Below are 27,008 nucleotides of genomic sequence, written 5' to 3'. Positions count from 1 at the left end.
GAAATCACCATCACCAAAACCCACCATACTGTTTAAATCAACAGTAATTTTATCGTTGCACCAAAAATGTACATCCCATTAAAGTGTTTGCTTTTGTCACTGACAGGCTCAGATGGATATTCTAAGTGTCTGACAACTTTAGGGAAAGGATCCCTACAGAGATTTTTGTTTGTTTGTTTGTTTGTTTGTTTGTTTGTTTGTTTTACAAAGTTTTATCATTGTGCCGCCAATTTATATCCACTGAAGGTGTTATTTTGTTTTTGTTTGTTTTTTGCCACTGTGAGGCTCCGATTGCTATTCTACATTATGGAGAGGATCCAGACAGAGTGTTTTTGTCACTGACAGGCTCAGATTGTTATTCTGAGTGTCTGACAACATTATAGAAAGGATCCCTACAGAGACAGAGCTTTGTGTTAAAGAGTAAGACTAAGTTTATCATTGTGTCATCAATTTGCGTCCACTAAAGGTGTTTGTTGTTGCCATTGAGAGGCTCTGATTGTTATTCTACATTATGTAATGATGAATGAAGAGATAGATTTTTTGTTGCAGAGTAGGATCCTTTTTGTTTATCTATAAACAGCCCTGAAATCACCATCACCAAACCCACCAGACTCCATTTAAATAAACAGTCATTTCATCATCATAACATACGTCATTCAAAGTCGACAGAAACAAAATACAACTCACAAAGTGTGTCTTGGTTCAACCTTTCGCTTTTCCAACAATCACCAGCTCTGGTTTGGTTGAAATTAACCCTTAATTCACTCAGTTAGATGCGAAAACATGCTGCCTCTATATACACGCTAAAATTACTGATTATTTAAATGGAGTCTGGTGGGTTTGGTGACGGTGATTTCAGGGCTGTTTCTGGTTAAACGAAAAGGATATTACTCTTAAACACAAAGCTCTATCTCTGTAGGGATCCTTTCCAGAATGTTGTCAAACACTTAGAATAACAACCTGAGCCTGTCAGTGACATAAACGAATGGATATACAATGACAGTGCTCAATTGCCCCATTGACATTACATTGCATCCTGTTTTCGTAGCTGTCGTCTGCAGCGCTCTCTCTCAATACTGGAATGATTTCAACACCTGTTGACTCTATTTGTCACTTAGACACAAAGACATGAAAAAAATGGTTCAAGCTGAAAAATATCGACATTTCCTTTAAGACATCTAATGTGGCAGTGAGAAGATGATGTCATGAAATGTTTTGTTTTGTGCCACACAGTCCAAACCCACCAAATATTTTCTTTACAGTTATCAAACACAAAGAAAGGCAGGATTCTCTTATCACACTTTCATTATCTGTTATATTTTCTACATGCCTTTATTAGGTATCGCTTTCTAGGAAATGTGTGAAGCATCTGGGAACCATCAGGAAAGTAAAGGGCCTAAAAATATACACATATCCTCTGCATTTCCAGTTAACATGACGCCACTTCTCGGTGACGTTTGTCACACAGAAACTCTTGAAATCCTGCAGGCAAACAGTGACTTTCCATCCAAAACTTCAATAGCATTCCCGAGATGCTGCAACACCTTGAGTCAACATCTCACTGTGCTCTGAAAAGAGGAGAGTGGCTGCTCTATCGACCGCCGTCCGCTCATTATTCTCCCTCCGTCTGTCTGAAATGATTCAGAGTGGATTTTTGGACACAAACTCAGACGAGTTTGAGCTTTTAAATCCAGAGAAACACAAATAAAGACACATGGAAACTTGACTTTTGACTAAATTTGAATTAAAGTGGAATTAAAATTATTTTTTTGCAACACTAAAAAGGACAAAACAAGTTCAGTTATGGCTGAGTTCAGTTTAAGAGTTCAGTCTTTCAATATATTTAAACCATTTTTAGGGCCTTTTGGGGTTTTAACATACTCAAAACAGTGCCAATTTTTGCATGCGCGCCAGTCGCCCTATAAATTTGACGTGATATGGCTTTTGCCAGTAGGCGGGGCAAAATGGCTTGGTCACGCCCTCTGAACATAAGCACAGACCGCATGTTGCACAAAAATCTCTACACACCTGTATCATGCCCAGATGCACAAAACAGTCTCTTGAACCCATTGCTTAAACCCAACAGGAAGTCGGTCATTTATGGTGTTTCCCACGTGTTGTATTTTAACTAACTCCTACAGAATGAATTGGACTGACTTCAAATTTGGTTTGTGCGAGCTTGACTACTTTGTGATCAAAATTTATTAAAAGATCTACCTCACGTTGAAGGGCACGCCTGCTGCGGAGCGTCAAATTTTGATGTCTCGCCATGAAACACGAAATTGTTATAACTTTAGAGTAAATGGTCCAATCTTCACCAAACTTCACGTTTGATATTAGTCTCACCCTGATGACATTTATGTAACCATATTTCCGGAGTTCGATGTTTCACCAAAAAAGCCTCTTAGGCTAAACCCAACAGGATGGCGGCCATTTTGAATTCCGTGATCATTTTAGACATTTCCGAGGTGTTGTATTTTAACGAACTCCTCCTGCAGATTACATCAGATTGACTTCAAATTTGTTTTTTGCGAGCTTGACTACTTTGTGATCAAAATTTATTAAAAGATCTACCTCACGTTGAAGGGCCCGCCCGCTGCGGAGCGTCGAATTTTGATGTCTCGCCATGAAACACGAAATTGCTATAACTTTGGAGTAAATGATCCGATCTCCACCAAACTTCACGTTTGATATTAGTCCCATGAACACATTTATGTAAACATATTTACGGAGTTCGATGTTTTGCCAAAAAAGCCTCTTGGACCAATAGGCTAAACCCAACAGGATGGCAGCCATTTTGAATTACGTGATAATTTTAGACGTTTCCCATGTGTTGTATTTTAACTAACTCCTCCTACAGATTTCATCAGACTGACTTCAAATTTGGTTTTTGCGAGCTTGACTACTTTGTGATCAAATATTATGAAAAGATCTACCTCACGTCGAAGGGCCCGCCCACTGCGGAGCATCGAATTTTGATGTCTCGCCATGAAACACGAAATTGTTATAACTTTAGAGTAAATGGTCTGATCTCCACCAAACTTCACGTTTGACATTAGTCCCGCCCTGAACACATTTATGTTACCATGTTTCTGGATTTCAATGTTTCGCCAAAAAAGCCTCTTGGACGAATAGGCTACACCCAACAGGATGGTGGCCATTTTTAATTTCCTGGTCAATTTTGGCATTTTCCACACTTCACATTTTAACGAACTCCTCGTGCAGACATAGTCCGACTGACTTCAAAACTGGTGTTAAACATCTGGACAACTTTGTGATAAAAAGTTATTAAAGATATTTTATGAGGCTCCACGTACTGGCAACAGGAAGTATGACTTGTCAGACAATTATTGTTTGATTTACCTGAAATTTACACAGTGTGGTCTACAGTTGATTTACAGCAACATGACATAGTTGATTTTAGTTGATTTTATTAATAACCGACAAAAATAGCCATCAAAATTATATTTACATCTTTAATTCACAAATTGCTTGACTCCTCTAAAATCCAACAGAATCCAGATATAAAAAAACATTTATTATTATGATTTAATTAACGTTTAACCCATAAAACCTTCTACGTCAGCTAATCTAAACCCTAATTAAAACCAGCTCATGTGTCCTAAACTATAAAAGCTTTTTTTTCTTTTCAAAATAAAAGTTTAAGAATAAAAAAAGTTTTAAAGATGAACCCATTTTTAAATAAAAGCACTTTTCCCAGTGAGGTTCTGAATGGTGGTGGGTGTGTGCGACCCTACTGCCTGGGCTCATCTGAACAGACCCACTTTCTTCTTCTTTGGTTTGGAAGACGGTTGCTCAGCAGGGTTCGACCTGACCGGGACAGACTGGAGGGGACAAAAACATAGACGGATAATTATCATTATTGTTATTTTTTGTTCTTTTGATCCGTCTGATGTTGTCGTACCTGTTTTACTGTGGGTGTGTCGGCCATCTTGGCTCCAGCTGCGTCCACCTGCCGGTCCTCACCTGCTTCACTGCTGACGACAGATCCAGCTGCGGGACGAGGACACCCAATTAAAGACTCGAATATCTGAATATCTTTGTTTCTGTGTGATATTTTAAGCCTGAATTCTAAGATGGAGGCCGAGAGACTCAAAGTCAAGATCAATGACTGAAACCTGAAGACGAGGTGACGTGTGATTCCTCGGCGGGCGGCTGTTCCTCCTCAACAGGGCGCTCCTCAGACAGTTTGCGTTTCCGTGTGTTGCCGTGGGCGACGATGGCTGCGTACAGGTGTTGGAGGTCGGCGCTGAAGCTCAGAGCGTCCGACTGTTGGGAACACAGCAGAGGAAGAGCCTGACGGGAAGAGAGAGAAGAGTGGATCAGTGGTGGGACATTTACTCAAGTACTGTACTTTAATATAACTTTAAGGTACTTTACTACTTCAATCTACGTCTTCCACCATTAGACTGCCTGTCAACTGAGTAAACATACGAGCAGTCAGACGACCAGACATGTAGGAAACAAACGAACTGTAGATTACGACCCAAACATCCATCACAGTTCTCCGTCCCCTGCTTTACTCTGACCGATCCTCTCTGATTCTGTCAGAAACCTTTGGTGACACGCCCTTTTTAAAGCATCACATAACTAATTAATTGGTTTCATCACACTGTGATCTCGTGTATTCTGCGTGTTGTTACACCATGTAGATCCTGCACTCCTCTGAACCTTTGAGACGGTCGTGTGTCTGCAGCCTTAAATCCAATAACTCCATAGAGCTGAATAAGAAGCAATAATCAGGTGCATGAGCTGAGAGCCTGAAAGTGTCCTTTTCACACAGCTTGGTGTTTGGGGTATGTTTGTTTTATGGCCCTGCTGCAGGAGTCACATGCCCGAGGTGTGATGCAGGGTGTGCCGGGGCCGCGATAAGCCTCTAATCAAAGCTGCATTATTGGCACAGCTGACCGCAGGTAGAGCAGGAACAACTGAAACACACACACACACACCCCTGTCAGCCTGACAGATAAGGCTGCGTGTAAACCCCTGCGACATTATGCAAACGCACGGCCGACGCGTAGGAAAACACACGCTATTCACTAAATCCTTCTTCTTTTTTTTTCCCCCAATGGAGAGGACAAACTCTCCAAATTAGCTCCTCAAATATTGACCGGGAGAAATTGGTGGTCTCCCGCTCGCTGTCAGGGCAGAGGGGCTCCTAAACACACTGTGGTCAGGTTTCGAGGTTTCGCATTGATTTATTTTTGTTATTTGTTTGTTTAAATGTCGTAAAAATAAATGTAAATGCTCTGGTGAGGCTTCGTTCTGCTTTGGGCACAGAGAAAGCAATGTGCAGCAGAAAGCCCACCTTATTCTCTCTTTTTATTCACTCCCCCCCGCCGTCCCCTCCCCTCGTCGCTCTGGCTGCCAGCTCACTTCAGATTATTTGATCTGAGAAGTTGAGTTCAATTGGTCGGATCCGGCTCTTATGTGATAGTTTAAAGACCCTCCTCTGGTCTATCAGAGCCAGGAAACAAATAAAAGTTCTGTATGATGAAAATAAAAACCCTGACTCAAACCAATCACACCCCCTTACTGGCCTCTGATTGGCCCAAACGTTTCTTATTCTTTGCGTAACATTAGGGTTTTATCGACACCAGCCAGCACAGTTTCAAGTGTCACCAATTCAGTACCTGACCAAATGTCTCCCCCTCTGTTCCTAAAACATGATGATGTCACAGTCAAGTTGACCTTTGACTTTTTGACCTTCATAATTTTATCCTGTTAGACATTTGTGTCAAGTTTTGTCATAATTAGCGTATGAATTCTTGAGTTATGGCTGAGAACATGGTTGCGAGGTCACAGTGACCTTTGACCACCAAATTCCAATCAGTTCATCCTCAAGACCAAGTGAATGTTTGTGTCAAATTTGGAGAAATTCCCTCAAGGTGTTCTTGAGATATGATGTTCACAAGATTTAGATGAATGCAAGGTCACAATGACCTTGACCTTTGACCACCGACTTCTAGTCAGTTCATACCTGACACAAAGTAAATGCTTGTGCCAAATTTAAAAAACAATCCGAAAGGTGTTCTTGCACATTCATGAGAAGGCAGCAAACGGGGTCACGGTGACCTTTGACCATCAAATTCTAACCAGTTTATTGTTAAGTACACGTGAATGTTTGTGCCAAATCTTTAGAAATTCACTCAAGGCGTTCTTGAGATATCACATTCATGAGAATTAGACAGATAAGGTCACGGCGACCTTTGATCTTTTACCACCAAATTCTACTCACTTCATCGTTAAGTTCATGTGAACGTTTGTGCCAAATCTTAAGAAATTCCCACAAGGCGTTCTTGAGATACCACGTTCTGGAAAATGAGATGGACACAAGGTTATAGCGACCTTTCAACACTGAATTCCGATCAGGTCATGCTTGACTCAAATGTTTGTGCCAAATTTACAGATATTTCTTGAAGACGTTGCTCAGATGTCACGTTCATGAGAATGCAATGGACAGGGTCACAGTGACCTTTGACCACCATATGCTAATCAGTTCATTCTTTAGTCCAAGTTGACATTAGTGCCAAATTAGGGGGAAATTCCTTCAAGGTCTTCTACAGATGTCACACTCACAAGAATGGCACAAACAAAGTTACAGTGACCTTTAACCAGCAAATTCCAATTAGTTCATCATTAAGTCCAAGTGGACGTATGTCCCAAATCTTAAAAAATTCCCTCAAGGCGTTCTTAAGATGTCATGTGCCAGAGAATGCGACAGATACAAGATTACAGTGACCTATGACCACCAAATTCTAATCAGTTCATTCCTGAATCCAGGTGGATGTTTGTGCCAAATTTGGGGAAACTCCCTCAAAGTGTTCTGCTGATATTGCACAAGAATGGGACAGACAAGGTCACAGTGACCTTTGACCACCAAATTCTAATCAGTTCATTCTTAAGTGGACGTTTGTGCCTAATTTGAGGAAATTCCCTGAAGGTATTCTTAAGATATCACGTCTGATCAGTTCATCCATGACTTAAAGTGAATGTTTGTGCCAAATTTATTTATCTATTTTTAAAGAAAGTTATTTGATAGTAAGTCAATATTAGATACTACATTGTGATTTAGCGAGTCTAAATGTTGACTTCATCTTTATTTTTATCACTGTCTTGGCACAGACGGGCTGCCATACCTCCCTGTATTTTAGGAAAGGTACAAAAGTGGCACACGGCGGCGAGCCGATTGTTATCCGCCGCTGCTGCCGACCAGAAAGGAAACGGCAGGCGAGGAATAAAGAGGTGATTACAGCAGGTCAATAACCTCTCGCCTGTTTTGTCGGGCTGAGTAATGTTCTGGAAAGTTCCTCCCTGCTCTCGCAACAGAACAAAGTCCTCAAGAGGCAGAGACGAGGAGGAGGAGGAGGAGGAGGAGGAGGAGGGCTCACCTGGTGGCCGCGCCTCCTTCCCCACAGTAAAGCATCATGTGTGGGGAAGGTGCTGAGAGGACGGGGGGCGGCGTGTTGGTGTTCCTCTATTATTAGCAGGTAAACAACTCTGATTTTAGCCGAGCTGCTGCTGCTGGTGTTTTTCAGGCGGGGGTCCTGGTGCCGGACAGTCTCACACTCACGCTCTGCCTCATCCTCCTCTCTGCTGCTGACCTCATGTTTACTCTCCCTCATTCCTCGCTGTGACCTCAGCTTCCTGTCGCTGAATCCAAGAGCAAGGTGTCACTTTGCGTTTGAACCCCTGAAACACTCGAGGTCACGTCCTCGAACAAAGAAAAAACCTGGATGATTGCACTGCTGGAGGACGAGTGAAGAGATGAAGGTGCGCAGTATGAACAGGACGTGGTTGAGACGAGATCGCTCAGGTGCAGCTCTGACCTCATCCCTCCACTTCCTGTCTGAGCTGTCCGTCTGCTGAGGCTCCGACTTCAGCTCCGAGTTCGCTGATTGACGAGCGATATATGCAAATGAGCTGACATCTCAGAGAGACCTACGAACAACACCGATTGTTTTTAGGTGACCTTTCGCAGTGTTTCCAGGCAGCGTTTGTGCCACCAAACCTATTTCAGTATTTTTCACCAAAACATTGCTGTGTTTGCCAGTGGTGTTTGAGCCACAAAACCTGGGTGCTTTTCACCACCGCATTGTGGCATTTGAGCCAAGGAACCTCTGTTTTTTACTAAAACATTTGCGGCGTTTGAGCCAAGAAACCTGGGTGTTTTCAGCAGCACATTGTGGCTATCCCAGCAACGTTTGAGCCATACAACTTGGGTGTTTCAAGCAACACATTGTGGCTATCCCAGCAACGTTTGAGCCATACAACTTGGGTGTTTCAAGCAACACATTGCAGCTATCCCACAAACGTTTGAGCCATACAACTTGGGTGTTTCAAGCAACACATTGTGGCTATCCCAGCAACGTTTGAGCCATACAACTTGGGTGTTTCAAGCAACACATTGCAGCTATCCCACAAACGTTTGAGCCATACAACTTGGGTGTTTCAAGCAACACATTGCAGCTATCCCAGCAACGTATGAGCCATACATAACTTGGGTGCTTCAAGCAACACATTGCGGCTATCCCAGCAACGTTTGAGCCATACAACTTGGGTGTTTCAAGCAACACATTGCAGCTATCCCAGCAACGTTTGAGCCATACATAACTTGGGTGCTTCAAGCAACACATTGCGGCTATCCCAGCAACGTTTGAGCCATACAACTTGGGTGTTTTAAGCAACACATTGCAGCTATCCCAGCAACGTTTGAGCCATACATAACTTGGGTGTTTTAAGCAACACATTGCAGCTATCCCAGCAACGTTTGAGCCATACAACTTGGGTGTTTTAAGCAACACATTGCAGCTATCCCAGCAACGTTTGAGCCATACAACTTGGGTGTTTCAAGCAACACATTGCAGCTATCCCAGCAACGTTTGAGCCATACATAACTTGGGTGCTTCAAGCAACACATTGCGGCTATCCCAGCAACGTTTGAGCCATACATAACTTGGGTGTTTTAAGCAACACATTGCGGCTATCCCAGCAACGTTTGAGCCATACATAACTTGGGTGTTTTAAGCAACACATTGCAGCTATCCCAGAAACGTTTGAGCCATACATAACTTGGGTGTTTTAAGCAACACATTGCAGCTATCCCAGCAACGTTTGAGCCATACATAACTTGGGTGTTTTCAGCAACACATTGCAGCTATCCCAGCAACGTTTGAGCCATACATAACTTGGGTGTTTTCAGCAACACATTGTGGCTATCCCAGCAACGTTTGAGCCATACAACTTGGGTGTTTTAAGCAACACATTGCGGCTATCCCAGAAACGTTTGAGCCATACAACTTGGGTGTTTTAAGCAACACATTGCAGCTATCCCAGCAACAATTAAGCCATACAACTTGGGTGTTTGGAGCAACACATTGCGGTTCACCAGAAGATCAAACCGCTCCGTTGTCATGAAAACGATGAGTTGTTATCACATGCGACACAGACCCAACACCAGATATCATCCCAGAGCAGATACTTAAGATGCTTTTTAAAAGCAGCTGGTTAATTGATGACAACTAAACCATCTCCATGGCAACTGAGCGACTCCATCCACTGATGAAGGCCACATGATGTGGTCAAAAGCACGAGAAACAGGAAGCATGCCTTTACTGGACCAAAACTGCACAACTCATCAACAGATGAGTCACAGAGTATTTTTAGTCGCACAAACTGAAGGAAACAATTAGATGATTTAACCTGACAAGACAACACTCGAGTGTCGTCAGCAGAAACACACACACACACACACACACACACACACACACACACACAGCGTGACCCCAAACAAACAGCGGCAGGTGAAGTATATCTGACGCCATCCACACCTCCACTTCATTTACCTTTCACCTCTCCTCTGCCCTCATCTGCTGTCGTCATGTCTCCCTTCGGGGTGATGACACACAGAAAGCTGCTAATCTGAGCCAAAGCTCCCATTAACGGTCACAATAATATCTCAGTTACACACACGGCGACTCAGGTGGCCTCCGCAGGGCACACACACCGGCTCTGTTCATCAACTCTGGCTTTAATATGGAGAAACACGTCACATTTTATCTGTGCACGCTTGTCCAGAGAACAGGAGTTGTGAGAAGGAGCGCTTATTCTTCAACCTGAGACTTAAAACAAAACCAAGAGACATCCCAGGTCTGTCTTTAAAGTAAAAAAATAATAAGATTTTAGAGTTTTTGTGAAGTGGTGGATGTTTCTGAGCAGAGAAAGTTGAGAATAAATCACTTAGACTTGGTGTTTCTTCACTGGAGTTTTAGAAATTTAGACACTGGATTTCTTTATCACTCTCAAACATCAGAGTTTTGGATAAAAATCAAAGCAAAGAAGGAATATCGGCCATTATACGATCAGATATCAGTTGTTTTGATACAACAAAATACGATCAAATAAATAATTAAAATAGAAAATAAAATTTTGGCATGAACCTTAAAAATTTCACATCATTTCTACAATGGATTTTCATGGCATTATCCGTGCAGGACACACAGCATCGTCTCGGTTAAAAACAACAGCTTTCTGTGGCAGTATCTTGGCAGGAAATGCAGCAATATCTCGAAAAAAAAAAACCTACCATTTTTAGTGGCACTTTCCTGGCAGGAAGTACTGTGATGTCTTGGCAAAACGAACAAACAAACATAAAAGAAACCCGTATTTTAAGGCTCTATCTCGGCAGGAAACGCAGCGATATCTCAGCAAAAACAACCATTTTTCGTGGCACAATCTTGGCAGGAAACGCAGCAATATCTGGAAAAAAATAAACTACCATTTTTAGTGGCGCTTTCCTGGCAGGAAGCACTGTGATGTCTTGGTGAAACAAACAAACAAAAAAACAACCAAGTATTTTACTTTACGGCTCTATCTCGGCAGGAAACGCAGCGATATCTCAGCAAAAACAACCATTTTCGTGGCACTATCTTGGCAGGAAATGCAGTGATATCTGGAAATAAAAACCTATCATTTTTAGTGGCACTTTCCTGGCAGGGAGCACTGCGATGTCTTTGTAAAACAAACAAAAAACAAACGTATTTTAAAGCTCTATCTCGCAGGAAACGCAGCAATATCTAAGCAAAAACAACTATTTTAGTGGTACTTTCCTGGCAGGAAGCGCTGCGATGTCTTGGTAAAAAAAAACAACAACCAAATACACACACACACAAAAAAAAAAACGTATTTTAAGGCTCTATCTTGGCAGGAAACGCAGCGATATCTCGGCAAAAACAACCACTTTTTGTGGCACTATCTCAGCCAGAAACACAGCAACGTCTCGGTAAAAAATGACTGCTTTTGTAGCACTATCTTGGCAGGAAATGCAGCAATGTTTAAGTTAAAAAAAACAAACAAACAAAAAAAACGCTTTTTGTGGCATTATCTGTGAAGGAAACACAGAAACGTGCCGGTTTTTGGGAATAAAAGGAATGTCAGCATATGTTCACAGTTATAGTTTCATGCTGACATATCAACCTTACAAGTCTCACATCAGCTCTGATGTTCTGCACCTCCTCGTCACTTCCTGTCTCAGCTGTAGCAGCACGTGTCAGGTGTCATGGAATACAATACAGCAGATTGCAAGGAGGCGCCCGGCGTGTTCACGTGCTGCAGCCGTGTTTTGTGTTGCTGCTCTCATGTCTCATGATGTCTTTGCGGGACGCCGCACTCGGCCGGTCCAGGCTGGGGCTCGGCCCAGCGGCCAGCAGCTCAAGAGGGGGGAGCAGCCAGGCCACAGAGGGCCTAATTACAGACCCAGAGTGGGGACAACCCTGTGGAAACTGTGTGCAACTGACAGAGGGCACATGGAGGAGGAGGAGGAGGAGGAGGAGGAAGATCTGCTGGAGTGGAGATGATTCTGTTTTGTTACTCCTTACAAACAGAAACACGACGTGAAGCTCATGATTGATTCCACTGTTTGTTTAGTTGATATAATGCAAAAGAAACAGCATCATGCGCCTCCAGAATCCAAAGTGACGTCTTTAAACGTCTTGTTTCGTCCGACCAACAGTTAAAAACCCAAAAAATAATTAGGTTGGAAAGATATATTCAAAGAAAAGCTAAAAACCAGAGAATATTTGACATTTTGTTCAGTAAATGTCTTTGTGGAAGGTTGTATGTCCCGCCCCTCCTCCACTGTGATTGGACAGCTGGGTAAAAACTGACATTGATGATTGAAGCGCTTTGACCTGAAGTTGAACATTTTTCTACTCTCTGCAATCTGAAATAACTTGCAGCGCAGACACTAAGTACCTTATCATGCTGCTGGCTGAAATACGCGGAGTTCCCACTGCAAAGAAATACAAAATATGCTAACCTTAGGAAAAAACGCTTTTCTTTTTGACGGGTCGAGGTGGAGGTTCTTCGTTTTCCTTTGCTGCCCCATCATGTCCTCAAGAATTGCCTCGTGGTATCTACAGTACTGGAGGAAAACGACTCCCGTCACATATTCAGAATTTTGTGGTACCAAGGTATCGTTTTTCGTGACGTCCCGTGAATAGACGCTAAGCGCCTCGTCACACTTCGGGGCAGGTGTGAACACAGCAAAACAACCAGACCGAGACCTTCTTGAAGAGGTGGTCTCAGTCCGGTTCCAAAGGAACTCTGGTGCGGTTGGTTTGTGGTGAGAACGTGTTCCGACCTGGATGTGAAGCAACTGCAGTCACATGACACATTGTTTGGGTTAAACATGAGCATGTTACAGTCCTGGAGAATTATTAATGTGCACCTCCTCCTGTACTGCCTTAATATGCACATTCAGCACATCCAATGCATCAACACATTGTCAGTCCCTGATTCAGACCAAAGGAGACGACTCTTAAAGCAGTATGTGTTTGTGCTGCTATGTCAGGTCCGGAAGAACTGCATCCCAAGTATCTATGGCACTGGAGAAAAACGACACTGTTTCTTTCTCTTCATTTGAGTATGTTACCTCTACAGCTCAGGACAAACATGAATATTCTGAGTTCAACATCACTTTCATACCAATGTGAGCACATTTCGTTCATATTCACCCCCCCCCACCCTCCAGCCTCGCCTCTCCTTCTTCCCACCTAGGCCCTGAATTCCTCAGGTATGTGAGATAAAGAGCAGCTCGCTGCTGTTTATGAGAGCAGCAGTCAATGATTGACTGAGGAGAAGAAGAAGAAGAAGAAGAGGAGCAAAGAGGCCACCCGTCCAACCTTCCTCCACTCTCCTCCTTCACTTGCCTCCTAATTCTCTCATTTTCTGGTTTTTAACACTGCCCGCTTATCAGATGAAAATGCTGGCATTGTACGTTTCTACAAACCACTGATACACTACATTTGCACATTTCATATGTATCATATCAACGTTTCTCAGGTGACAAAGTATAAGAGCTGACTGGAGGCCATGGTGGATGGTGTGTCACCTACGCAAGACACCTGCCAAGCTGCAGACCACTGTTTGAGACTAAAAAATAAACAGTTGTTTTGTCATGTGCTTTCACCGGCCTTTTAGGCTTGCAACATGGGTGTTTTGTAGCAACCTGTTAATGTCTCTATATTGGATTTTTTTTTTCAGCTCCAAATGTAGGTGCTTTATAGCCACCTGTCTGTGAGTTTCAAACTGTTTTTCAAGCTCCTAATGTGAGTGTTCTGTAGTCACCTGTCGGCTTGTTTACATCAGCTTTTTAGGTTCCAAACATGGGTGTTTTGTAGTGACCTGTCAGTGTGTTTCTATTGAATTATAGGCTCCAAACATGGTTGTTTTATAGCCACTTGCCTGTGAGTTTCAAACTGTTTTTTAAGCTTCTAACGTGAATGTTTTATAGCCAGCTGTCTGTTTGTTTATATCAGGTTTTTAGGTTCCAAACATGGGTGTTTTATAGCCACCTGTCTGTGAGTTTCAAACTGTTTTTTAAGCTCCTAACGTGAGTTTTTTGTAGCCACCTGTCGGTTTGTTTATATCAGCTTTTTAGGTTCCAAACATGGGTGTTTTGTAGTGACCTGTCAGTGTGTTTCTATTGAATTATAGGCTCCAAACATGGTTGTTTTATAGCCACCTGTCTGTGAGTTTCAAACTGTTTTTCAAGCTCCTAACGTGAGTGTTTTGTAGTCATCTGTCGGTTTGTTTATATCAGCTTTTTAGGTTCCAAACATGGGTGTTTTATAGCCACCTGTCTGTGAGTTTCAAACTGTTTTTTAAGCTCCTAACGTGAATGTTTTATAGCCAGCTGTCTGTTTGTTTATATCATCTTTTTAAGTTCCAAACATAGGTGTTTTGTAGTGACCTGTTAGTATTTTTCGATCGAATTTTAGGCTCCAAATGGGACTGTTTTATAGTGACCTGTTAATGTGCTGCAATCCGCTTTTAAAGCTCCAAATGTATTGCTTGTAGCCTCCTGTTGTGTGTGTGCTTCTATCAAATTTTACGCTCCAAACATAGGTATTACATAGCCATGTGTCAGTGTGTTTCTATCAAATTTCAGGCTCCAAAAGTGGGTGTTTTGTAGCCACCTGTGAGTGTGTTTCTACTGAATGTTAGGCTTCAAACATGGGTGTTTTTAGCCACCTGTTGGTGTGTATCTATCAGCTTTTTAGGCTCCAAACGTGGGTGTTTTGTAGCCACCTGTTGGTGTTTCTATCAAATTTTAGGCTCCAAACATGGGTGTTTTGTGGCAACACACTGGTGTGTTTCTATTGAATTTTAGGTTTTAAACATGGGTGTTTTGTAACCACCTGTTTGTGTGTTTGTACTGAATTTGAGGCTTTAAACATGAGTTTTTTTGTAGCTTGTTTTTCCAGTGGTTTAGCAGCAAACCCTCTGTGTGTTTTCACTGGCTTTTTAGACTCCAATATAAATGTTTTGTAGCAACCTATCTGTGTTTATCAAGTGGCTTGGTAGCAACCAGTTGGTGTGTTTCTATTTTTTTTAGCGAGTTATCTTAGTTTCCATTGTCATATTAGGTTTCAAACCTAATATTCTGTTTGCAGCAACCTGTTGCTGTGGTTCTATCAGCTTTATAGCCTACAAATGTAGGTGTTTTGTAGTGGCCTGTCAGTGTGCTTCCATCGGCTTTGTAGGCTCCACTGTTCTGTGTTTTTCCAGCTGTTTAGTAGCAACCTGTCTATATGTTTTCTCCAAATTTTAAGGCTCCTAACGTGGGTGTTGTGCAGTGACCCATTTGTGTTTTTAAAGCAGTTTAGTAGCGACCCGTCTGTGTGTTTCCATCTGCTTTTTAGGCTCCAAATGTAGATGTTTGGTAGTGACCTGTCTGTGTTTTTCCAGCAGGTATAGTGGCATGAAAGGCGTTTTTGCTGAGACATTGCTGCTTTTTGTCCAGCAGGTATTGTGCCCCCAAAACCTGGTGTTTTAAGCCAAAACTTCTGTTGAATTTTAGGCTTCAAACGTGGGTGTTTTTCCAGCAGTTTACTAGTGACCTGTCTGTAGGTTTTCCCCAGCTTTTTAAGCTATAAATGTGGGTGTTTAGGTGTTTTCGATTTTCGATGCGTGTTTTGCACAATGCCAACATTTTTTTCTGGAATTGGGTAGTTTATTTACTTTTGGACTCTCCATCTTCAGCAGCCATTAGAGCGATCGATATCTGCAGCTTGTCTTCATTCTTTCAGTCACGTTTGGCTGCTTTAAGTCAAAGTGTGTATTTTGGAATCCATCAGCCTCTGTGGTCGGAGGATGTTTCCTGCCCTGCTCTTAACTTAGAGCTTCTGGTTGAAGCAAACAGATATTAGGATTTGACTCCTCCCGCTGTGCCAGCGTCACGTGGGGAGCCAAGTAGCATTTAGGGATAATTTCTTAACTCGTCTGAGCACATAATTATTACAGGCTCTTTAAAATGCAGACGGAAAACTTCACATCTCTGGGCTGAGAAGAAGAAAATAGTTTTCTTATTGATTCTCATTTTGTTTTTAAGCAGTTTTACACTCACTCGACACAAAACCTGACCGGGAAAACCTTTCATTTACAAAGGAAAGCAGGAAATTTGGAGTGAGGAACGCCAAATTTGGAAGCCAACAACGCAGGAAGGCAACATTTTGGCTCAATTATGTGATCCTGTGCAGCTCCAGTGAGGTGTTCTGGTCAGAGGACGCCACTAATTGTCAGATGTCGTTAAAACTGCTGCGCGGTTGGTTGCCGTGGAGCTGTGAAGCCGCCGTCTCGTGGAACAGGAAGCGGGCGACGTTCCCAAGCGGTGACAATTCAATCCAGGGGCTGACAACTGTGACGCTGCTGCACGACGCGCTGCGAGTGCTGCGGAGCATGCGTCACCATGACACACACACATACACACTCATGCATGTAGACATAAAGAAAAAAAAACAGCCTCAGTGACACACACACACCAACACTCAGCTCCGAAAAACCAAAAGCATGCGTCACAGCCCGCTCTGTGTGGACAAGCAGACACTCCCCTCTGTCAGGTCATGAGCTGCTGCCACCACACACACACACACACACACACACACACTCCAAATTTAGGTCCTAAGGGAAGCTGATGTGATCCTAAAAGGATTTGAACTTTTCTTTTTTTCATGACCAGCTTTAGCCGGTGCCCAACTTAAATCCAAGTGTGTGTGTGTGTGTGTGTGTGTGTGTGTATCAGTGGGAAGCGCATGCTAATTCCACCCATGTAAATGTTGACCTGAGCTGGGTGGGGTGTTTGTGTGGTGGCGGGCTGGGGAGGGGCTTTCATGGAAAGCTGCAGGAGAAAAATAAAAGCTCCTGCTCCTGTCATCATCGGCTCTCCTTCACTGTCCCTCTGCCCTTCACTCCCCTTGGTGTGGGAAACGGGAGGCCACGAATGGCGCAAGCACACACACACATCCAAACACACTGGTGGAAATGGTGAAAGCGGGGAGGGGGGGGTGATGAGGCCAGAAGATTTTTGAGGATATTTGTCTCTGTTGGCAGCAGGAACGTAAATAACTGAGTAAATGTCAGAGAAGTTCACGAAGGGAAAAAGAGCACAGGAGAAAATGTTGGTATTTTACTTTTCTGTAAACGCTGGAGATGTTACAGTTTTTATGTGTCGCATCAACGTTTCTAATATGTGACACCTGGGTGAGACGCTGCCAAGCAGGGGACCACTGATAGTGACCCAGAAACAGCAAGTCACTGCTGCATTTCCAACTGACTTTAACTCACCAAACAGGTGTTTCCTCGCAACAAGTCACTCTGTTCCCTGCCAAGATACTGTCACAAAAAGCGTCCGTTTTTTACTGCAACGTCACTACGTTTCTTGCTGCAACAGTTCCAAGAAAAGAGGTTGTTTTTACTGAGATATTGCTACATTTCCTGCAAAAAGCAACTGTTTTTACTGAGAAATTAGCGTGTTTTCTGCCACAACAGTGCCACGAAAAGCGGTCGTTTATTACAGAGACATCACTGTCTTCCCTGCCAAGATACTGTCACAAAAAGCGTCCGTTTTTTACTGCAACGTCACTACGTTTCTTGCTGCAACAGTTCCAAGAAAAGAGGTTGTTTTTACTGAGATATTGCTACGTTTCCTGCAAAAAGCAACTGTTTTTACTGAGACATGAGCGTGTTTTCTGCCACAACAGTGCCACGAAAAACGGCTTATTTTTAACTGAGATATTGCTACGTTTCCTGCGTGAAGCAACCATTTTTTCCAAGACCTTAGTACCTTTCCCGCCGAGAAAGTGGCTGTTTTTTACAGAGACATCGTGGTGTTTCTTGCTGGAATGGTTTTACCAAGACATTTGTGCAATTTCCACCAGAATAGTGCCATGAAACTTACTTATGCCTTAAACCCTTTTGGGGTATGGGCTGTTGACAAGGGACCTCCAGAGTACCCGATCGCTGGCATTCTTTTCTACCTGTGACTAGGTGTATCCCGTCTTCTTGGTGTCTTCCTGCAGATCCCTTCACCAGGTGTTTCTTGCCCGACCTCTCTTTCTCTTCCCCCGAGGATTCCACGACAGAGCCCATCTGGCGATGTTTGACATTGGTTTTCGAAGAGTGTGCCCGATCCATTTTGATCCTCTTCGTCCAGTTTCATCTCAAGCTGGAATTAGCTGTGTCTTCGTCCAAAGATCGTCGTTCAACCGCTTTTCATGGCACTGGACGTTGCTGCATTTCCTGCCGAGGTAGTGCCGAGATGTTTCCTGCGAAAACCAACTGAACTGTGCAGGGTGCCGTCAACCTGTGACGCCTGGACTTCAAGCTCAGTGGATTCACATGTGACTATAACTGCTGTCTCACGTTCTCAAAACAAGAGCAGAACTCGAAAGTCACACCGGAGTAAACACTGCAGACCGACTGCAAAATGCAGACATGAACACTGGTGTGTTTCCTGCCAGGATAGTGCCACGAAAAGTGCCATTAAGTGACACTTAAAACACATCTGTGCGACCAATACATGTCATTCAAAAATACGTCTGGCGACTGACGATCGTGCAAAATTGCCGTGTTTTCGACTCTGTTAAAACCCCCCCAAAAAACCTAATTATGATCTGTTAAAATGATCAGCACGAAGGCCTTCATGGTGAGCGTCGCCATGGAGACGGACACAGACGTAGGCACAAACACAAGTCGCTGGATGGACAGACGGCAAACACAAACAGGAGCATGCAAAAGCCCGACCCTGATAGATAAATACTACACACACACGCCAAACGCCTTCACCTGATTTACTCTGATTCACACACACACACACACACACGGAGCAGCCCATCCAGTGTGTCTCCCTTTGACGCGTCCCGCCGACATTTTTCCCAGACGGGTTTTTATTTCAGTTTGGACTTTGGTCTGGAGGCGGCCTCGTCGCAGCCCGGTGGAATTTGCCACGAGGAAGAAGACTTTGATCCACTTCTTCTTCTTCTGTGGTCTCTGAGTGTCCGCTCGCCTTCCTGCTCCACCGATGTGATCACCAAGCAAGCAGGAAACAGAGCCGCCACTGTGACCTGGATGTAACTTTCCATGACTCGCCGTACCTGAGCTGGATGCCTTCCACCACCTAAAAATGAGATCCTTTCCTGGTGTGTCCTTTTAGACAAACACCATCGGCTTCCTGTCTGAAAACCACCAAGTGACGCGACAAACAAACCGTGACTTATGACTCGGTGGAAAATTTCCCTCTGATCTTCACCTTTAAAACCTCCATGACCTTCACGTCAAAGCTGACATGTTTTAAACAATGTGTCTCTTTCTGCAGAGGAGGCTGAAGAACAAAAGGCGTCAGAGGTTCGGTTAATTTTAGGTTTAACATTTCTGGAGAGGTCTCACAATAGATCAGTAACACTGCAGTAAATCACACAGTAAACCTGTTCCCTACAGTGGGCTGATTGTAACGAGCAAGTCAAGATGTTAATTTAAGAAGATAATGTCGTCACCATACCACAATTTTAGACTTTGATACAGTGCTAGTATGAAAAAAAATGATACTTGATACCACGGCAAAAAGAAACAAACAGTCAGAGGCACAATAAATACATTTTTTTGTCTTTTTTATGAATGACCTGTGCACAGAAAAGTCACAGGACAGGACACATAATAACACATTTTGATAATAGTAATTAACATTATTACTATGATTCTTGAATCTTTTCCCGACCTTAGGCTAAAAATCTGATTGTAGATCTGTTTATATCCAGTATCTGAAGTTATCCGAGAAACAAGCTGAGCAAACGTTCGATTTCAGTCCCCTGCCATCCAGAACTACACTGGAAAAACACTGATTTCTAACATGAAACTTCTTAATTCAGTGTTTTTATTGGTTTTAATCTTTGGGTCTGTTTGTTTCGAAGAAGAAGAGACCTTTGTGGATAATTCGGCTGCCTGTATTAACCTCCTGAACATCTGGATCTGAAGTTATCAGAGAAACAAGCAGACCAAACGTTAGCGTCAGCCCAGCTTCAGTCCCTTGCTGTGCCAAACAGCATTGGCGAAACACTGATTTTTAACATAAAACTGCTTTATTCACTGTTTTTATCAATTTAAATCATCGGATCAGTTTGTTTTGGAGACGAAGAGACCTCTGTGGATAATTCAGCTCCTTGTAAAAACCTCCTGAACATCTGGATCTTAAGTTATCAGAGAAACAAGCAGAGCAGGCATTTGCGTCAGCCCAGCTTCAGTCCTTGCTGTGCAGCACCACATTGGAGAAACACTGAATTTTAACATGAAACTGCTTTATTCAGTGTTTTCACCAATTTAAATCACTGGATTCATTCGTTTCGGAGAGGAAGAGACCTTGTAAAAACCTCCTGAACATCTGGATCTTAAGCTACCAGAGAAACAAGCAAAGCACACATGAGCTATTAATATAGCTAAAACAGGCTATTCTGCACGATGAGTACTTTTATTTTTGGTACTTTTAGAACATAATTCTGCAAATTTTACTTAAGTTAAAGACCTAAAAACTTTGCCCACAACTGCTTACTGTCTTTGTTTTCTGTGTTGTGCCACGGTGAAATCCTAAAAAAATGATTACATCAAAAAAATTGAATGAAACTACATTTAAAAAAAAAGCAAAACAGTGAAACTGAAACAAAACTGAGCAGCAAATAGATAAAAATGTAAAAACAGACAGGAAAGGAGCACGTAGATACACACTGAACATTCCACAGGTGGATCTGAAACGAGTCATCACAGACACACACACACACACACACACACACACTGAGGTCAACAATTAACAGATGAGAAATTCTACACATGAACACACAGTAAACACTTTCAATGTAAAACCTCGTCTGCCTCTGATTGGCTGATGGTAATGCACGGCCACTTGAACTGAGAGCGTGTCACGGCGGCTCGTGTTTCAGGCGGAGACAGCGCCGGCTGCTCCAGCGGCCGCAGTGTTTTATCATGTGGTTTCAGCTGCGCTCGCCACAGCCGGTTAACGATCAGGAACGGAGCGCAGAGAGGACGGTAAAAACAGGCCTTAACAACCAGCTGCAGGGGCCGCAGTGCATGTGTGTGTGTGTGTGAGTGTGTGTGTCACTGACCTTTGACATGAAGCCCTCTCTGTAGGTTTGCTCCTCGAAGACGTCCGTCTGCAGCCGCTCTGGGTTCAAACACACACACATTTGGATTATTTAGCATATGATAAAACATTAACCCTTCCACTCCCTCCATGTGGCCCCACAGCTGGTGGTCAGGAGCCCCAAAATAAATCCGAGAGGTCACGAGTTCATGAAACGGATGAGAAAGACACAAACGTGTTTTTGTTTCTACGTTCATCTTGGAGGCATGAGAGGAAAACTAAGTCTTCTTCTAATGAGTTCATCCTTGACTCAAAGTAAACCTTTGTGCCAAATTTAAAAAAAAACACACCCTAAAGGTGTTTTTGAAATATCACGTTCATGAGAATGCAACTGACAGGGTCACAGTGACCTTTGACCTATGACTACCAAATTCTAATCAGTTCATTGTTAAGTTCAAGTGAACGATTGTGCCAAATCTGAAGAAATTCCCCTGATGCGTTCTTGAGATAAAAAGTTCCCAAGAATAGGATGGACTACCTCTCATCATTTCATCATTCTGTCCCATTAGAAATTTGTGTGAAATTTTGTCATGTCAATTCTTAAGTTCGGGCCAAAAACATCTTTTGTAAGGTCACAGTGACCTTTGACCACCGAAATCTAATGAGTTCATCTGTAACTCAAAGTGAATGTTTGTGCAAGATTCGAAGAAATTCTCTCAAAGTGTTCTTGAGATACTGCGTTCACAAGGATGAGATGGATGCAAGGTCATAGTGACCTTGAACTTTTACCACCAAACTCTAATCAGTCCATCCTTGAGGCAGATGAAACTTTTGTGCCAAATTTTAAGTAATTTTCTCCAGTCGTTCTTGAGCTACCATGTTCAAGAGAATGAGAGAGATGAGGTCACAATGACCTTGGCCTTTGACCTATGACCCTTAAAATCTAAGTAAACGTTTGTGCCAAATTTAACAAAAAATATTCCTCAAGGCGTTTTTGAGATAATGTGTCCATGAGAATGAGACAGACGAGGTCACAACAACCTTGGCCTTTGACCTATGACCCTTAAAATCCAAGTTAACATTTGTGCCAAACTTAACAAAAAATATTCCTCAAGGCGTTTTGAGATAATGTGTCCATGAGAATGAGACAGACAAGGTCACAACAACCTTGGCCTTTGACCTATGACCCTTAAAATCCAAGTTAACGTTTGTGCCAAATTTAACAAAAAATATTCCTCAAGGCGTTTTTGAGATAATGTGTCCATGAGAATGAGACAGACAAGGTCACAACAACCTTGGCCTTTGACCTATGACCTTTAAAATCTAAGTAAATGTTTGTGCCAAATTTGACAAAAATATTCCTCAAGGCGTTTTTGAGATAATGTGTCCATGAGAATGAGACAGACAAGGTCACAACAACCTTGGCCTTTGACCTATGACCTTTAAAATCTAAGTAAACGTTTGTGCCAAATTTGACAAAAATATTTCTCAAGGCGTTTTTGAGATAATGTGTCCATCAGAATGAGACAGACGAGGTCACAACAACCTTGGCCGCTGACTTCTGACCCATAAAATCTAAACAGTTCATGACTGAGTCCGAGTAAACGTTTGTGCCAAATTTGGAAAATAAAAGCCCTCAAGGCGTTTTTGAGATAATGTGTCCATGAGAATGAGACAGACGAGTTCATCATGACCTTTGACCACCAAAATCTAATCATTTCATCCTTGAGTCCAGGTGCACATTTGTGCCAAATTTGAAGAAATTCCCTCACGGCATTCTTGAGACATTACAAAAACAGGACAAACATGAGCACGAATGGACAGATGAACAACCCGGCCTCCAGCCACGACTATCCCCAGCACGGAGAAAGAAAAAAAATAAATAAAGTATTCGAAGATCGTCGCAGAAAAACACATCAGATCATTTTTAATGCCTGTGATTTTTTTCTGCTTTCAGGACTCCTGGTAAAATAAAGGTTAAATAAAATGCGCGCACGTGTGTGTGTGTGTGTGTGTGTGTGTGTACCTCTGCTGAGCGTGGCCCCGTTCTCCCTGTAGTCCTGGATCTCTGCGTCCTTCCTCCCCAGCAGACCTCCGAGCTGCTCCACCTGTCGCTGCAGCAGGTGGCTCATCACCAGCAGGGGGCGCACCAGCTGGACACACGCCTGAAAACACACACATGAAACTGTCAGAGGAAAAGACTGCAGTTTGAACTCACCATGTTTACGTGACTTATTATAAACCCTTTGCAGATTTAATTTCCTGTATTACATAGATGTCAGGTTTTAATTTTGTGCTACTTTTTAACTCTTGTTGTTTGAATCGTTTTCTTTCTTTTTTATCACTTTTTAAAGCATTTTGTTTGAACTGGAATTCAGCAAATCAAATTCTTTACCTCGTAAAATCAAAAAGTCAGTGACTAATGTACCATTTATTTAATGTAATAAAGTAGTTTTCCTCAGATGTTCCCAGAAATCATCCTCAAAGCTGATAAAACATCAGGGTTAATGTATTTGGAGGCTAGAGAGCTGTTTCACCTGATAATCAATATTCTCTGTTAAACTTTTAATTTGTGTTAAAAATGACAGATATTTAAATGTTTCTCGCAAAATTTGGAGGTTTTTTTTAGAGTAAAGAATTCTTTAAACTGTTAGAAGAAACCCTAATTAATGAAGTCATTCAACTTTTGTAATGTAACCACCAAATTCTAATCAATTCATGGCTAAGTGAAAGGAAACGTTCATGCCAAATTTGAGGAAATTTCCACAAGGTGTACTTCAGATATCACGTTCACAAGAGTGAGGCAGATGCAAGGTCACAGTGACCTTGGCCTTTGACCTACGATCACAGAAGATCTAATCTCAACAAAATTCTAATCAGTTCATTGTTGAGTCCAAGCAGATGTTTGTGCCGAATTTGAAGAAATTCCCTCAATATGTTCTTCAGATATCACCTTCACAAGAGTGAGACAAATGCAAGGCCACAGTAACCTTGACCTTTGACCATCAAAATCTAATTAGCTCATCCTTGAGTCCAACCATATGTTTGTGCCGAATTTGAAGACACTCCCTCAAGGCTCTGCTGAGATAACACTTCCATGAGAATAAGACAGACTCAAAATCAAAGTGACCTTGACCTCAAATCGAATCACCACTGTAATCAGTTCATTGCTGAGTTCAAGGGGACATTTGTGCCAAATTTGAGGACATTTCCTTTCTTGAGTTCTTCTTTGAGTTCTTGAGATGTCGCTTTCACAAGAATGAGACAGACGAGGTCACAGTGACCTTTGACCATCAAAATCAAATCAGTTTATCCTTCAGTTCAAGTGGACGTTTGTGCCAAATCTTAAGAAATTCCCTCAGTATGTACGGTCACAGTGACCTTGACCTTTGACCAACAAAATCGAATCAGTTCATCCTTGAATCTAACTGGACAGTTGTGCCAAATTTATAAAAAAATCTCCTCAAGGTGTTCTTAAGATATCAGGTTCACGGGAAAAAGACAGATGAGGTCACAGTGACCTTGACCTTTGACCTACAACCACCAAAATCTCAGATAAATCAAATTCTAATCAGCTCATTGCTGAGTTCAAGGGGAAGTCTGTGCCAAATTTGAAGAAATTCCCTGAAGGAGCTGTTGAGGTATCACGTTCACAAGAGCGGGACGCACAGACAGACGGATGGACAACCTGAAAGGATATGTTAAATGTGGAGCGTACCACTGTGACGGGGGCGGGGGTGCAGTGGAACTCCCAGTAGAAGGGCAGCCCCGCCAGCTCACTCTTCAGCTTCATGCTGACGTTTCCGTCCTCCTGACGCGTCAGGGAGATCTGGGCGTCGCCGTCGGGTCCCCCGTCACTTCCTGCCAGACAGGGCTGAACCACCTCGCACAGGTGGGAGAAGAAAGCTTTGACCGGCGCTCGCAACCGTCGGTTCAGCTCCTGGTGGGAAGAAAACACGAATCATTCATGAAACTTAAACTGGCGATAAATGAACGACGAATCATTTTGAGTCGTGCGTACCTGCGCTCTCTTCTGAATGGCTGCTGAGTCCATGCTCTCCTCCCACACACAGTGAATGTCTGTCAGCAGGATGTGGTACGCCGTGTCCCCAAACCAGCTCTTGGCGAGGAGCTGGCAGCCGCTGATGCTCACAGGAAGCCAGGGCCGCTGCAGGAGGTCGGCGGCGGGGGCTCCTCGGGGCTCCATCACGGTCTAGAAACAAAACAACCTGACAAAAGAAAAGCTCATCAGTCCAGTCTACTACAACTCCCAGAATGCATTCCAGTGCACTTCAATGTAAACTTTATTATTTTACAATGACTCCTGTTTGTGCACGATACTGTATGTTTCATTAGGAGTGACGTCAGCGACATTAAAGGTGCAGCCCAAGCATTTTCTTTCCCATTAACAGACCCCACGCCAAATCCCATTCATATTTTCACTACTTTTACAGGTTACCCAGGTGGAAGCTGCTGGATGTTGTGGAAATGTTCCTGGAAGTGGATCCCACTGAACACCCACACACCCCCAAACAATACGGTGTACTTTTCTTTTTTATCAAACCTCTTCTCTCAATCACTCACCTCCAAGGAATGCGCCCCCAAAGCCTGGCCCGAGATCTGTTAAAGCCGGGCTACAGACGCCGTCCCGGCCGCATAATCACCACCTTGCAGGAGGGCAGACCGCGGCGGGTTACCGGCTCCTCTCTTCTGACCTGTAATGGGACTGTTTTCGGGGAATAAAACGAGGTATTTCTCGTCAGTCGCCATTTGAAGCGCAGGGCACGTTTCAGAGGTTGACTCATGCCAATTTGGAAATCGCAAAAATACCAAATCAGTAACTTTATGACTGCAGTATACAGCCACGCAGAGCTGGGCACAGATGCCAGCGGTTAGAAGCTTATCAGGAGGATGTTGTCCTGACACGCTCCGCTCTCGCCTGTGTGCAGAGAGCGTCGCGCCAAACTCCATTCACAAATCTCTGAATTTAAGACTTCCCTCATTTCCCAGCACACATTCTTTGACATACCGACTTTTTTCAAACAGTGTCTACATCGTTAGCAGCTAGTGCTTAATTCGGCATGAGTATAATAAGCAATACGTAATGCAAAAATACACACTTTTTACATTGCAGTCTCAGGTTAGAGCTTTGAGGCAAACAGTGAAGCCAATCTCCATTTACAGAAACGGAATTTTAAAAAATCCTTGCTTATAAATTAATATAGATGAGTTACAGCTAATGACTTTAAGCTGTGACTGTTTTTGTATGAGCTACTCTTCAATTCGGCCATCATTTCAATAACACAGAAAGCAAAGTTTATTGCTAAAATGCCAGTTTTGCACAGCAAGAAGCCTGCACATCACACCAAACTCAATATACGAATGTCTACATTGTAAAGATTGCTTCCTTATATGAAAATATAGGCACGATATGGCTTATGTATTTAACCTAACTGCCTTTGTATGTGTTAATCTTCAATTCGGCCATCATTTCAATAACACATGTATTAAGATTTATTGTTAAAATGCCAGTTTTGCAAAGCAAAAAAAACGCGCATCACACCAAACCCAATATACGAACGTCTACATTTTAAAGATTGCTTCCTTATATGAAAATGTACGTCTGTTATGGCTTATGAATTTAACCTAACTGCTTTTGTATGTGTTAATCTTCAATTCGGCGACCATCTGTATAACACATACTGCCAAATCTTGTGCAAAAACGTCAACTTCCTGTTGCCAGTTTTGCGAGCTAATCAAGGCAAAAGAACCCCGCGGGGGAAGTTAGCTGATTACGTGTTTGTTTTTCGAAAGTAATTAAATGTAGCTCGGTGATAAATCAACCGCAGCAGCTTCTAACACACCCGGAGACACATTAATGTACGACAACAAGTGAATTAGTACTTAAAAACTACCAGTTTGCACCAGGAGGTGCTGCTCCTCCGCCGGTTCCTGTTGATAGTTCGGGATTCATACTCCGACGTCAAACAACGGCGTCTTTCAAAGGTTCCGCTTTCAGTGGCACGCACACGTTTAGGCACTTCTGGTCAAAATTACGTTT

At 42.9% G+C, this 27,008-nt stretch overlaps 1 protein-coding gene across 2 annotated transcripts; it reads right to left on the bottom strand.

The window, feature by feature from the left end:
- Positions 1-3,462: 3,462 nt before the first annotated feature.
- On the bottom strand, positions 3,463-27,008 carry nhej1 (nonhomologous end-joining factor 1). Of its 2 annotated transcripts, XM_078165540.1 has the most exons (9): positions 26,863-27,008; positions 25,532-25,673; positions 24,969-25,176; positions 24,666-24,887; positions 22,974-23,112; positions 20,970-21,028; positions 4,140-4,317; positions 3,926-4,014; positions 3,463-3,845 (listed from the first exon to the last, which is right to left on the bottom strand). In XM_078165540.1, the coding sequence occupies exons 3-9, from the start codon at positions 25,152-25,154 to the stop codon at positions 3,768-3,770; spliced, it is 951 nt and encodes a 316-aa protein (XP_078021666.1). In that variant the 5' UTR covers positions 25,155-25,176; positions 25,532-25,673; positions 26,863-27,008; the 3' UTR covers positions 3,463-3,767. The 2 variants fall into 2 exon arrangements, with proteins under 2 accessions (XP_078021666.1, XP_033471837.1); XM_033615946.2 differs by lacking the exon at positions 25,532-25,673 and having other exon boundaries at positions 26,863-26,960.

Source organism: Epinephelus lanceolatus, chromosome 24 (assembly GCF_041903045.1).
Source record: "Epinephelus lanceolatus isolate andai-2023 chromosome 24, ASM4190304v1, whole genome shotgun sequence".
Taxonomy (NCBI): Eukaryota; Metazoa; Chordata; class Actinopteri; order Perciformes; family Serranidae; genus Epinephelus; species Epinephelus lanceolatus.
Note: the sequence above shows the minus strand (reverse complement) of the source record. Positions and strands in the feature narration are given on the sequence as shown.